Source organism: Oncorhynchus nerka, linkage group LG14, assembly GCF_034236695.1.
Source record: "Oncorhynchus nerka isolate Pitt River linkage group LG14, Oner_Uvic_2.0, whole genome shotgun sequence".
Classification (NCBI taxonomy): Eukaryota; Metazoa; Chordata; class Actinopteri; order Salmoniformes; family Salmonidae; genus Oncorhynchus; species Oncorhynchus nerka.
The window spans coordinates 56,495,233-56,510,350 of record NC_088409.1 but is presented as its reverse complement, the minus strand read 5'-3'; the positions used below and the strand labels follow the sequence as shown (position 1 = coordinate 56,510,350).

The following is a 15,118-nucleotide window of genomic DNA, read 5'->3' as shown; positions in this document are numbered from 1 at the left end:
AAGAGTAGGCATACATAAGGTGCTTTCATTTCTAATTTCATATATTTATGAAAATACCCTCAAATAAAAGGTGACATTATGTACTGTCACCTCATCTGAAACATTTGATCTCAAATCCAAATGCACACATTTTAACTTCACTGTCCAAATAAATACAGAGGGGAGTGTATGTGTAGGTTACTTATCACTTCCTTATCTGACCACCATATAGTGGGTCCCATCCCCAACCTAAACCCATAACTCAACCTATAACAGGCTCTATAGATATCTGGATCAGCTCCCAACCTCACGTATACACCATTTTAAGTCCAGCAATCTACTAGACCACCCCAGAATGACTGAATCTAAAATAGGCCAAGGGCTGCAAATACACACCAGGTAATTTGCTTAAGAGAAACAGTAGAGACGGAAAAGGAACACCTAGGCCTATACTGTAGCTAGGGGACCTCTGATGATGAGGATCCCACATGTGGTTGAGCCAGAATTTCCTCTTATGCTTCCATTATATCAGTAATGAGGTAAACCGGCTCACACGTGTTAAACTGGTTGAACTGTTTAACTGGTTCAACCATGACACGCATGTATAACAACCTGGGTCCGCCGTATCAGTTAGATGTGACACTGATTGGCTAATGCGTACTAATGTGCGCGTGTGTGTTGTGTGTGAGAATGTGTGTGGCACAGTGCTAAAGAGAAAAGGAGAATGAGAGAAAAAGGGAAAGTGAGTGGGCGCACAAAGGTGGGCTACATTCAGTGAATCATTGCTAACAGGTCCTAAAGTGTTCTGAAGATAAACTACAGAGGTCCAGTTACACAGAGTTGGAGAGCTCATTCCGTCTGTCCACCGTGCTGCTATGAAACGCTGACAGGCTCATAATCCATATGGTACACTCGCTCATACAGTACTAATCTAAGATCCCTCGCAGGTTGGAGATGAACTAGTAGCATTAAGAGAGAGAGAGAGAGAGAGAGAGAGAGAGAGAGAGAGAGAGAGAGAGAGAGAGAGAGAGAGAGAGAGGAGAGGAGTGATCATGCTGAGGGTTAAGTCGACAGAAATAGATACAGGCCACTAGCATATCAATGCAAACACTGCCCAGGGACAGGAGAGAAAGAGGAGGAGAAAGACAGAGAAGGAGATAGAGTGGGCACCATACAGCCACATACACTCCACATAAAGACATTGAGACAAATGCTAGGAATCCAGAAACCACGCCAACGAGCCAGGTTTACAAAGACAAGGATGACCGCAGCGATTTCTGCCCGTATCTAGTGAAGCCCACCTAACCTCTGAAGCCCACCTAAACACAACTCTACAGACCGGAGTCGACACATTTTCCACCTGCTCAGCGTGTCCAGCTAAACCCACTCCCCTAGACCTGCTGCGTGGGACACAGACTGGGAGAAGGAGGAGAGAGGGGAAGAGGAAGACCAGCGGCAGGTCAGGAAAGAGACTTGAGCGGCGCCTCCGAGGAGCCATGAGGACGGCCAGGCGGGCCAGCACCGTGGAGGTGCCCTCCTTCCTCCGCCAGCTGGCCAAGGAGACAGAGAAGATGGTCACCTTCTTCTTTAAGGGGGGACAGAGAGATGGCCAGGAGGGGAGCGAAGAGGACTCCAGTGATGAGGATAACGGGCCAAGTGTCTACCTGGACCGGCCCATCATGGAGAAACACGCGACCGAGGGAGGGTCTCAGTGGGGGTTGAACTATGCAACGGCCAGCATGCAGGGCTGGAGGGCGCAGATGGAGGACGCCCACGCCTGCATGCCGGAGATGGGAGGGGAGCTGGCGGAGTGGGGCTACTATGCAGTGTTTGATGGACACGCTGGCAACACGGTGGCACAGTACTGCTCCCGCAATCTGCTGCAACACATCCTCGCTACAGGTACCAAATTGGGCCGCACACTTATATGTGGGCCAGTAGGGAAGCATTTTACAACACCTGTTTCCGGTATGTGTCCCACAGACATAGCTACAGACAGTTGTTGTTTGATAGATCAATGAAGAACTTCTTTGTCTTGGGCATGGGTGTCTTCCATTGGAGCAATGACAAGGTGCCGTTGTGCAGTAGGCTTTGTGTATGGTGTTCTTGATCTAAAGTTGTAACTTGAACACCAAAGACAATATCACCCTTGGTTTTATGTATCATTCCTAAACATTAACATGGTAGCGCAACATGGCTGACAGATGTTGTTGTTGAAAACCTCTTGATCCTTGTTCTTGGCCCGAAGTATGAGATACTAAATCTGACACTTGTGCCTACAGTGTCTGCTACTTAACTCAAGACAAACTTTAATCCTAACCTACAATGCATTAATTAATCATTTAATACCACAAGCAAGACAGACAGACAGTGACCTCAGAGGAATACAACAACGTGACCTGAGCTCTGAGATTTGTGCTCTGGCATGGCACCAACAGTGGGCATTTGTCCCTTGGAACCAAGCTAGCAAGGCTGGGGGTCAAAGAATTGTATTGTAACTATGTGTAGTTATCCTGTAGTTGGCCCCACTGTAGTTAACTTCTGTGTGTCGATTTTAGGCAGAGCGACCTGATATGAATTAGAACCAAATTATGTGTATTTATCAGCTATAGACCAGGTCGTTAACCCGTATTGATCTCTCCTGCCTCCAGGGCGCGTAAAGGCAGAGGAGAACCCTGATGACGTGAAGGAGGGGATCATCGAGGGCTTCCTGGCCATTGACAGCCACATGCACACGCTGACGCGCCAGGAATGCTGGGAGCGCAGCGGCTCCACGGCGGCCGTCGTCATGCTCTCGCCGCAGTACGTCTACTTCGTCAACTGTGGCGACTCGCGGACGCTCCTCTGCCGTGACGGCCACGTCATCTTCTACACGGAGGACCACAAGCCCGTCAACCCCAGGGAGAAGGAGCGAATACAGAACGCGGGCGGCTCGGTGACCCAGCATAGGGTGAACGGCTCCCTGGCCATGTCCAGGTCCCTGGGAGACTTTGACTTTAAGGAGGTGGAGTGGAGGTCCCAGACTGAGCAGCTGGTTTCCCCAGAGCCAGAGGTGTATGAGCTGGAGAGGTCCCCGCAAGACGAGTTCCTCATAGTGGCTTGTGATGGCGTGTGGGACGCCATCGGCAACGAGGATCTGTGTGCATTCGTCCGCAGCCGCCTGCAGGTGTGCAATGACCTGAGGGAGATCTGCAACCAGGTCATTGACCTCTGCCTCTATAAGGTCAGTGTGTAAATGATCAGATCACACTACATGCAGAATCACAATGATCCTAAACCTCTGCCTCCTCTATGGGTACATATGCAGGACCAGAGTATAAACTTGAAAAGGGGTACAATCACACTCACTAATTGCCAAAGTGAGTAAATTGTAATGATAACTGGACATTGTATGGAAAGTCAGAAGGTGCCGGGGCTGAGAGGGTTTAGAGTACTTTGACAGTATCTTCAGGCAATGATATCATCTCAAGGTCTTGTCTGCCCTCTCCCCTCCTGGAGTCTTGGAGACTAATACTCAATGTTCGGATGAGTCAGAGGATTTAACAGCAGGACACAGCCAGGTCGGAACAGCCAGGTGACTTACACTGCACTGCAAGGAGTCTGCTCCATAGCCAATGGCCATTTTCTAAATACATTTTTTTATCAGGGAGTCACACTGAGACCAAGGTCTATTTTACAGATGAGCCCTGAATTACATACATTACACAAAATACACACATCCAAATATAAATGCAAAATGCATGAAGAAAGAGAAACACGGTCATAAAAAACAAAGACATTCATCACTAATAAGATCCTAAATCAGCTTTATGAATTTCCCCCGAGGCTCCCAAAATTCTAATTTAAGGAATTTTAGAAAGATTCTTCCACAAACAAGGTGCACGAAAACTAAAAGCTGATTTACCTAACTCTGTAGAGACCAAAGGAATTTCCAGTTAGCCATCCCTGAGACCAGGTGTGATAACTCGTATGTCTAAAACATAGCAATGTATCAACCAACGTGACATCAAAGAGGTCCAACCAACTTTCTGGTAGATAATGCAGTGATGAGTACTAAAATTGTTGCCCCGTAATAAAGCGCAGTGCACTATGGTAAACTGCATCTAACGAAGTAGCAGCTGCGTTCATAGCTGCTGTCGCCATAGTCTAGGACCGATAGGAACGTCGACTGAATAATCTACCTTCTTACTATTTAGTGAGAGAGAAGAGGCCCATTTTCATTCTCAGCTACTTAACTAACTCATCAATATTCTTTTTAAATGACAGCCTTTCATCTATCCAGATGCTCAAATATTTATGGCGGTCTGGCGGTCACAAGTCACGAAGGCAGTCAAATTCAACGTGTCCGTTTAGTCACGGTAATTAGGCTTCTCCAAGCTCTGATGCTGCTGATGGTCATTAGTAGACTACCAAACTTGCTAACTGCCTGGTACTCAGCACACTATTGTCCCTCTAATCACTCTGACATCAATGCAAATGTGTTAGAAATCTAATCAAACACTTCATGAGAGCCCATGAGCTCATGTTGCGCAACATTTCTATAGGCCATGCAATTGCACAAGAAAACAGAGTGATGGGCTCTATTAAAAAGAGGAGGATTCCATCAGCTTTCTATAGGCTAGGCCTGCTATATTTACTTCTCAACTTCCCTAATATTGAGCACATTGCTTATCTTTACAACAGGAGTATAGCCTACTTGGCTGGCATGAAAATGAACCAAGGGAAAAGCATCCTCCATTTGCTTTTTAAGTGAATAGATGACATCCCTGTTTCGAGACATGGTCCATTCTAAATAAAACAATTCAAACATATTATTTATTATATGTAAAGAAAATTAAATCAAGAATAGTCTGATGGGTGACAATATTAGCCTATCACTTCTGAATTATATATTTTCACACAGCGTAAGGCAAGAAACAATGCCTTTTTTATGACTTTTTCAAATCATAGTCGCACACATCATGTAGCCTAGCCCATATGCCTATATGCCTCACAACCAAAGTGGCCAAATAACTTCTTAAAATTGTGCACATTACTACGTTTTACAAGAGGTAAAGAGACTAACTGGCAGACATAAGCAGCGCGTGCATTTCAAGTTTGGGGAAGATAATTTTCATCATAAAAATGCACCTTTACAATAAAAGCATCACATCAAATCAAATCAAATTTTATTTGTCACATACACATGGTTAGCAGATGTTAATGCGAGTGTAGCGAAATGCTTGTGCTTCTAGTTCCGACAATGCAGTGATAACCAACAAGTAATCTAACTAACAATTCCAAAACTACTGTCTTATACACAGTGTAAGGGGATAAGGAATATGTACATAAGGATATATGAATGAGTGATGGTACAGAGCAGCATACAGTAGATGGTATCGAGTACAGTATATACATATGAGATGAGTATGTAGACAAAGTAAACAAAGTGGCATAGTTAAAGTGGCTAGTGACATAAGAATGCAGTCGATGATCTAGAGTACAGTATATACATATGCATATGAGATGAATAGTGTAGGGTAAGTAACATTATATAAGGTAGCATTGTTTAAAGTGGCTAGTGATATATTTACATCATTTCCCATCAATTCCCATTATTAAAGTGGCTGGAGTTGGGTCAGTGTCAATGACAGTGTGTTGGCAGCAGCCACTCAATGTTAGTGATTGCTGTTTAACAGTCTGATGGCCTTGAGATAGAAGCTGTTTTTCAGTCTCTCGGTCCCAGCTTTGATGCACCTGTACTGACCTCGCCTTCTGGATGATAGCGGGGTGAACAGGCAGTGGTTTGGGTGGTTGATGTCCTTGATGATCTTTATGGCCTTCCTGTAACATCGGGTGGTGTAGGTGTCCTGGAGGGCAGGTAGTTTGCCCCGGTGATGCGTTGTGCAGACCTCACTACCCTCTGGAGAGCCTTACGGTTGAGGGCGGAGCAGTTGCCGTACCAGGCGGTGATACAGCCCGCCAGGATGCTCTCGATTGTGCATCTGTAGAAGTTTGTGAGTGCTTTTGGTGACAAGCCGAATTTCTTCAGCCTCCTGAGGTTGAAGAGGCGCTGCTGCGCCTTCTTCACGACGCTGTCAGTGTGAGTGGACCAATTCAGTTTGTCTGTGATGTGTATGCAGAGGAACTTAAAACTTGCTACCCTCTCCACTACTGATCCATCGATGTGGATAGGGGGTGTTCCCTCTGCTGTTTCCTGAAGTCCACAATCATCTCCTTAGTTTTGTTGACGTTGAGTGTGAGGTTATTTTCCTGACACCACACTCCGAGGGCCCTCACCTCCTCCCTGTAGGCCGTCTCGTCGTTGTTGGTAATCAAGCCTACCACTGTTGTGTCGTCCGCAAACTTGATGATTGAGTTGGAGGCGTGCATGGCCACGCAGTCGTGGGTGAACAGGGAGTACAGGAGAGGGCTCAGAACGCACCCTTGTGGGGCCCCGTGTTGAGGATCAGCGGGGAGGAGATGTTGTTGCCTACCCTCACCACCTGTGGGCGGCCCGTCAGGAAGTCCAGTACCCAGTTGCACAGGGCAGGGTCGAGACCCAGGGTCTCGAGCTTGATGACGAGCTTGGAGGGTACTATGGTATTGAATGCCGAGCTGTAGTCGATGAACAGCATTCTCACATAGGTATTCCTCTTGTCCAGGTGGGTTAGGGCAGTGTGCAGTGTGGTTGAGATTGCATCGTCTGTGGACCTATTTGGGCGGTAAGCAAATTGGAGTGGGTCTAGGGTGTCAGGTAGGGTGGAGGTGATATGGTCCTTGACTAGTCTCTCAAAGCACTTCATGATGACGGAAGTGAGTGCTACGGGGCGGTAGTCGTTTAGCTCAGTTACCTTAGCTTTCTTGGGAACAGGAACAATGGTGGCCCTCTTGAAGCATGTGGGAACAGCAGACTGGTATAGGGATTGATTGAATATGTCCGTAAACACACCAGCCAGCTGGTCTGCGCATGCTCTGAGGGCGCGGCTGGGGATGCCGTCTGGGCCTGCAGCCTTGCGAGGGTTAACACGTTTAAATGTCTTACTCACCTCGGCTGCAGTGAAGGAGAGACCGCATGTTTTCGTTGCAGGCCGTGTCAGTGGCACTGTATTGTCCTCAAAGCGGGCAAAAAGTGATTTAGTCTGCCTGGGAGCAAGACATCCTGGTCCGTGACTGGGCTGGGTTTCTTCTTGTAGTCCGTGATTGACTGTAGACCCTGCCACATGCCTCTTGTGTCTGAGCCATTGAATTGAGATTCCACTTTGTCTCTGTACTGACGCTTAGCTTGTTTAATAGCCTTGCGGAGGGAATAGCTGCATTGTTTATATTCGGACATATTACCAGACACCTTGCCCTGATTAAAAGCAGTGGTTCGCGCTTTCAGTTTCACGCGAATGCTGCCATCAATCCACGGTTTCTGGTTTGGGAATGTTTTTATCGTTGCTATGGGAACGACATCTTCGACGCATGTTCTAATGAACTCGCACACCGAATCAGCGTATTCGTCAATATTTCCATCTGACGCAATACGAAACATGTCCCAGTCCACGTGATGGAAGCAGTCTTGGAGTGTGGAGTCAGCTTGGTCTGACCAGCGTTGGACAGACCTCAGCGTGGGAGCCTCTTGTTTTAGTTTCTGCCTGTAGGCAGGGATCAGCAAAATGGAGTCGTGGTCAGCTTTTCCGAAAGGGGGCGGGGCAGGGCCTTATATGCGTCGCGGAAGTTAGAGTAACAATGATCCAAGGTTTTACCACCCCTGGTTGCGCAATCGATATGCTGGTAAAATTTAGGGAGTCTTGTTTTCAGATTAGCTTTGTTAAAATCCCCAGCTACAATGAATGCAGCCTCCGGATAAATGGTTTCCAGTTTGCAAAGAGTTAAATAAAGTTCGTTCAGAGCCATCGATGTGTCTGCTTGGGGGGGATATATACGGCTGTGATTATAATCGAGGAGAATTCTCTTGGAAGATAATGCGGTCTACATTTGATTGTGAGGAATTCTAAATCAGGTGAACAGAAGGATTTGAGTTCCTGTATGTTTCCTTCATCACACCATGTCTCGTTAGTCATGAGGCATACGCCCCGCCACTCTTCTTACCAGAAAGATGTTTGTTTCTGTCGGCGCGATGCGTGGAGAAACCCGTTGGCTGCACCGCCTCGGATAGCGTCTTCCCAGTAAGCCATGTTTCTGTGAAGCAGAGAACGTTGCAGTCTCTGATGTCCCTCTGGAATGCTACTCTTGCTCGGATTTCGTCAACCTTGTTGTCAAGAGACTGGACATTGGCAAGAAGAATGCTGGGGAGTGGTGCGCGATGTGCCCTTTTTCGGAGTCTGACCAGAACACCGCCTCGTTTCCCTCTTTTTCGGAGTCGTTTCCTTGGGTCGCTGCATGCGATCCATTCCGTTGTCCTGTTTGTAAGGCAGAACACCGGATCCGCGTCGCGGAAAACATATTCTTGGTCGTACTGATGGTGAGTTGGCGCTGATCTTATATTCAGTAGTTCTTCTCGACTGTATGTAATGAAACCTAAGATGACCTGGGGTACTAATGTAAGAAATAACACGTAAAAAAACAAAAAACTGCATAGTTTCCTAGGAACGCGAAGCGAGGCGGCCATCTCAGTCGGCGCCGGAAGTCACATGCATAATCACATTTGGGGTCACTTTTGATAATGGTGTTTTCCCGCTAATGGAAAATTTGTACTTATAGCCTACTACCATGTGTGCATTGTTGCGCTTATAATGTGAAGAAATAGCCTAATAGTTAATAAACATTTTAAGCTAAACGTTCTGATCTGTTGCATCAGCCACATAGTGTAAAAAATATATTTTGGGATGCTAGTGGTTGTATTAATTTGCGATCCTTTTCAGGAAACTAGGCGTATGTCGCGGGTCACTACTTCACAGGAGAGCCCTTTGAACATAATTTTTTTTTTTTTATCAAAATGCGTTTTTTTTTGCAGAAATGCCTTCTGGAACATGTGAACTTTCATGTGCCTTAATAACAGACTTGTATGCCATCTGTAAATAAGAACAAAATTATTAAATTATGAGCCTAGTTGTTTTAGCCACAGAAAGGATAGCAACCATCCCGATAACCATGATGGGCTGAGATAATGAGTGGGCTGGACATGCCGAGAGATGAGTTTGCATTGGTCTGCCATATAGCACTCTTCTGTCTATTTGAGCTGGTCAGTATGTGTTGGTAATCCTGTCTAACGTGGCTTTAAAAAAAAAGTTTTGCGTAGTAAAACGGCATAAGTGTTGCTCTCCACTTTCTGGAGGACCGAGTTTTGAAATCAGTGGAATTTGAGTATGATCGCTGAGGTGATGGAGAAAACATCTGTCTCCGGATTACATCTTCAAATGAAGAGAAACCATGGCAACGGTAATATGAGACGTGTCCATCCATGATATATACGGGTAAGCTAGTCTAGCTAGCTACATTTCCAGATATTACACGTTTCTAATTTTGACAGGAAGTGATTTAATTTCAAGTTAAAGTGTACTGTTAGCTAGCTAATGTTAGCTGGCTTGCTCGCTAGCTAATGTTACGTGTATGACCTTATCATTTGTATCTCAGAGACATTTGCTTCTCTAGTTTTTGCCTAATGTTAGTTAGCTAACATTGAACCTGGTTAGTTAGTAACATAATGACTTGTGATTATGGTTCATTGCTTAGCTAGAGTGTGCAAAGCTATCATCAAGGCAAAGGGTGGCTATTTGAAGAATCGCAAATATAAAATATATTTTGATTTGTTTAACACTTTTTTGGTTACTACATGATTCCATATGTTTTATTTCATATTCTTGACGTCTTCACTATTATTCTACAATGTAAAAAATAGTAAAACTAAAGAAAACCCTTGAATGAGTAGGTGTTCTAAACCTTTTGACCGGTACTGTAGGAGTGCCTATTTATTAGGTTAACCGCAGAATAGCCGCATATGCGCACTCCCTCAAATTGTTTGGAGAAAATATACTTTCTATTTAATACAGCTTTGTTCAATGGTATTCTTCATACTATAAAATAATATAAAATAATGCCACGGAATTCTAAGAAAATCTTGTCTGCTAAATGAACTAGTGTAGCCCACAGCCATTTGGCCTAGCCAGATCAGGACCTAACATAAGGACAACTCAGAGTATGCTATCCTGTTCTTCTGAAATAGACTACATTTCCTTTATATCATGTTTCTTTAGACCTGTCTAAAATAAATAATGGATTTATTGTGAAGGCGTAGACTATGTTAAATGGATTTATTAGACTTTTTTAAATGTAGATGTTCCAAAGGTCTGCATTAGTGGCTTGTGGAAGCTAAATGTGGTTATGGTCATTAACGGTCAATTTTTATTAATTTTTTCCTTTATTTAACTAGGCAAGTCAGTTAAGAACAAATTCTTATTTTCAATGACGGCCTAGGAACAGTGGGTTAACTGCCTGTTCAGGGGCAGAACGACAGATTTGTACCTTGTCAGCTTGGGAATTTGAACTTGCAACCTTCCGGTTACTAGTCCAACGCTCTAACCACAATTACCGTGACACCGACAGTTGTTTGCTTGGCAATCAGCGCTTGACAACATTTTGTGACCGCCACAGCCCTAGGTAGAACTCTTTTGGGTTTCATGTAGAACCCTCTGTGTAAAAGGTTCTACATAGAACTCAAAAGTTGTAACGATCTTCTTCATCTGAGGAACAGGAATATGAAAGATCGGACCAAACTGCAGTGTGGTACGTGTCCATGTTAAATTTATTACAACTGAACACTGAATATAAAATAACAAAAGTGAAACAACGAAAATCGAAACAGTCCTATCAGGTGACACAACACAAAACAGGAAACAACTACCCACAAACACAGGTGGGAACAGGCTACCTAAGTATGGTTCTCAATCAGAGACAATGATAGCTGCCTCTGATTGGGAACCATACCAGGCCAAACACAAAAATACAAAACATAGAACAAAACATAGAATGCCCACCCCAACTCACGCCCTGACCAAACCAAAATAGAGACATAAAAAATTAACTAAGGTCAGGACGTGACAAAAGTGTTCTACCTGGAACCCAAATGGGTTTTCAAAGGGTTATCCTATGGGGACAGCCGAAGAACCCTTTACACAGATAGCACCTTTTTTTCTAAGAGTGTAGAGAACAATATATACTTTGTTTTACCTGCATTGAATACACATTTTTAGGTCAATAAAGTTTTTCTGTAATACAATGAAGGCAGACTGTAGTTCAGATAGAGCCTGGTCAACCGTGGGGGCAATAGCATACACAACAGTATCATCGGAATACAGTACGGGTTAAACTTTTGTTACAGACAAGTCGATATTGTTAACGTACACAGTAAAAAGTACAGGACCCAGAACCTAGCCCTGCGGGACACCTTTCGTAACATCCAGAAAACCTGATTTAACACCATCAGTAGATACATATTGAGTTCCATCTGTCAAGTAATTTTTAAACCAGTTACGTGCAGCCTGGTCTAGGCCAATTGAGGAAAACCTCAGAGTTAGCAGTGAGTGATCAACAGTATCAAAAACCTTTGACAGGTCAATGAAGAGGGCAGCACAATGTTGCCTTTTATCCATACAGTTAACCACATCATTTATAACTAGAAATGCAGCGGAGATAATGCTATGACCTGGTCTAAAAAACGACTAATAGAATATATTTCAAAGATAAGAAAGAGCATGAATCAAGGATTCCAATGTGTTAGCTAGGCAAGAAAGTTTAGAAATAGGGCCAGAATTATTTAGGCCACCACCTTTGTTTATTTATTTTACCTATATTTAACTAGGCAAGTCAGTTTAAGAACAAATCTTTATTTTCAATGACAGCCTAGGAACAGTGGGTTAAACTGCCTGTTCATGGGCAGAATGCCAGATTTGCCCCGTGAAGGGGGAGTACATGATGGCAGTCAGCACTGGACAGGGTGTGTGTTGAAGGGCCTACATAATTACATACTTAATGTACCAAGCATCATGTAAGCAGTTATCTTATTCAGGTCCGCTTATGCTGGTTAGGACTTACAATGGTACGTCTTAACACTGGCACGACCTGTACCTGTCCTCTAAATAGCAGGATTATGAGAGGGAGCTATAGAGAGAGGGAGAGAAGGACAGAGGTGAGGGCAATACAGTGAAGGATTATGGGTGAGTGTGTGTGTGTTAGACTGTCAGGGTCTTAGGGTCACACCAGCTGATAGCTAGGCCTATTTAACCTGGTCCAAGAAGAGCGTCACTTTACCAATGGCAACAGAACAGACTTACCTCCTTTGAATCAGTACTTAAGATGGGTTATGTTGTAGCACACAGTGAACCTAACTTCTCAGCTATGTGACATGAGATCACAATAACCAATTAGTCCCCATAGAGATCCTATTAAATTACTAGGAGGCCTATGTCATGATCCCTCCAAGTTTCAGAATGGGGCGAAAATGGCAGCCATCTTGGTCAGGGAGAAATCCAGAACCAGTCTAATTGGAATGAATGGCAGTAGAGGCAAAGGTGATGCATTTCCTGCTTTTACTTATGCAGGAATATACAAGTAAGGTATGTGATGTAACTTGTGTCATAAATTGTGTCATATAATTATAGTCAACCTAAAATATTGTCATATAATAATGAATACAGTTTGTACAGGTTTATAAATACAGGTTTATTAATAGCCTCTAAAATACATGTAAACAGACAAATGTCCCAGATTTAGGTTTTGGGGGAATCTGTGAGTGCTATTATATGATACCATATCAGTACGTGTTGCATTTACTCATCAACTGATGAGTAACTGAGCCAGTGTATGGCTGTGGATTGACTGCATTGGTTGAATGGAAGTTTGGCATATTAATTAACGGAATCACTCCTGTAAAACTGGCTGGCTAGCTAGCTAACACAAATACAGTGCAGATAAATTATTCACATTCATTGTTTTACACAATATCTTATCACAGCACTGGCAAACCTTGGTCTGAATTTTCAGACCATCATTACATTTGAGCCGTTTAGTATGCATAGTGACTTACAGGAGAAGCTTCATATGAAGATTCATGTCCATTCTGGTATACTAATTCCTAATTCTACTTCCCATTGTTCCATTGTGACCTGTTTCCAAAATTCACATTTCTGCTTTCTGTCAGTACACAGTTATGACATCACAATATCCTTCCACCTGCAGTGTCATGTGAAAATCTTTCCAGCTGTCTTCTTCTCAGAAGACACTCTGAGACTTCATAGTCCTGCTCTCCATTGTGATGTCATAATGACACTTATTTTCTTCGCTGTTTACATTATCATTAAGCAAGCGAAGAATATTCCTCATCACCACATTATTCCTCAAGTAAACTTCTATATCAATAATGGCAGCTGTATGTTAGCTTTCTTTCATTGGCATTTCATTTAGCTTCTGAATGTTTGGGGTAACAAAGGACATTGTTGAAATGAATCATACGCCAACAAACAATGTTTCCTATTCATATAAAATATTGACTGACGCTTCTGTTACAAGAGCTCATAGAATTGTACCCCATTCAAGCAAAGGCATCTCATCCCTGCACTCCCTCTTTGTCGCCTCCTGCAGGGTAGTTTGGACAACATGAGCATCATCATCGTGACCTTCCCTGGCGCACCCCAGGTTTCACAAGAGGCCCTACAACAAGAGGCCGAGCTAGAGACACTCCTCGAGGCCAAAGTGGAAGGTAGGTATTTCGATGGGCTTTTGATTTGCGATTAAGCTTACTATGCACCTGTAAACCATCTTGGCTTCATCTCACTCACAATAGGCTTTCATATTAATATGACATCACATCAAAATTAAAATGGATAACAATAACAAAAACACTGAGACAATGGCAGCTTAATTCTCTCCTCTGAGGACAGTGACCGATCATTACATAACTCACTCCCTTTCTCTCTATCTGTGTGTGTAGAGATAGTAAATTTGCTAAGGTCGCAGGACAAGGACCCTGACCTGCTGTATGTGATGAAGTTTCTGGTCTCTGAGGACATACCTGGCCTACCACCTGGGGGAGGAGTCACCAGCAAGTAAGTCACTCACTCGCAACTCATCATTCAGAGTTCAGAAAGCGACACAGGGGCCTACATGTGTGTGAATGAATAATAATCATATTAAATGTTCCTAATTTGGCATATTAAATGTTCCTAATTTGGCATAACTCCTTCTCTTTTTCCTTTGCAGAAGAGACTGTGTCATCTCTGCGTATCAGAAGTTTGTAACGCCCTCCAGATCTCTGGAACCAATGGTAGGAGACGACCAAACATAGGTCACACACTCTTGCACCATGTCTCGCTAAACACATCAGTGCAAACTGGACTACAAAGTAACTAAGTTACTGTTTTTCACTGACACATCATTGACTTGTCACATTCCAGGACATCGGAGGATCTGAAGAGTCCAACTAGTCGTTTCCATGTAAATGTATTATTTAGCCCCACGTATCCATGGTGACCAATTCCAACTGGGGACTCTTTTCAGCTGAGGAATCAGCCAATGGCTAAATAAAGAAATATGGTGGGGGGTTTGACCTGGGCCTGCCCTTAGCCAATCATCTCTTCTCTGTTCCTCATGTACACTGTCTATCAACAAGTCTACTGTATCTTTAGAAAATATCAAATAGTTGGCATTTTCCAGGAAGGGAAGAATTACATATTCCAAAACTATTCTTTAAAATGCATGACAATTAGATTAGATTAAATATTTTCGAACTTTCTAACAACACTTTACAGTGCCTGGGTAGATCTGGTTACTTTTCTTGAAGACTAGAAGCTTGTGAATAAGGCTGATCAAGTGATTTCATTTCAAAGCTAATTGATATGTTTAAGCGGTGCGCAACTCCATACTACAGCTGTAAATCAAGTTGACCAAACACCCCTTCAACCATTGCAGACCAGCGAAGGCTCCGATACGGATGTGTCCTGTGATGGCATGGCCTACACTAAATAATCTGCAGAATCCTGTGAGGGAACATAGGTGACATAAATAGATGAATGTGTGTGTGTGTGTGTGTGTGTGTGTGTGTGTGTGTGTGTGTGTGTGAGAGAGAGAGAGAGAGAGAACCAGCAGAGGATAACATGGGGTGTGGGATTATTGGCACACATACTGTACCCCATAAAATGTAACCTTTTTGCAGTTTAAA

The 15,118-nt window shown here is 43.7% G+C and overlaps 1 protein-coding gene across 1 annotated transcript; it reads left to right on the top strand.

Moving 5' to 3' along the window:
- Window positions 1-1,062: 1,062 nt before the first annotated feature.
- Window positions 1,063-14,495, top strand: LOC115141454 (protein phosphatase 1A-like). The gene is made up of 6 exons (XM_029680334.2): window positions 1,063-1,881; window positions 2,631-3,202; window positions 13,543-13,660; window positions 13,892-14,006; window positions 14,161-14,224; window positions 14,355-14,495. The coding sequence occupies exons 1-6, from the start codon at window positions 1,476-1,478 to the stop codon at window positions 14,382-14,384; spliced, it is 1,305 nt and encodes a 434-aa protein (XP_029536194.1). The 5' UTR covers window positions 1,063-1,475; the 3' UTR covers window positions 14,385-14,495.
- Window positions 14,496-15,118: the final 623 nt, after the last annotated feature.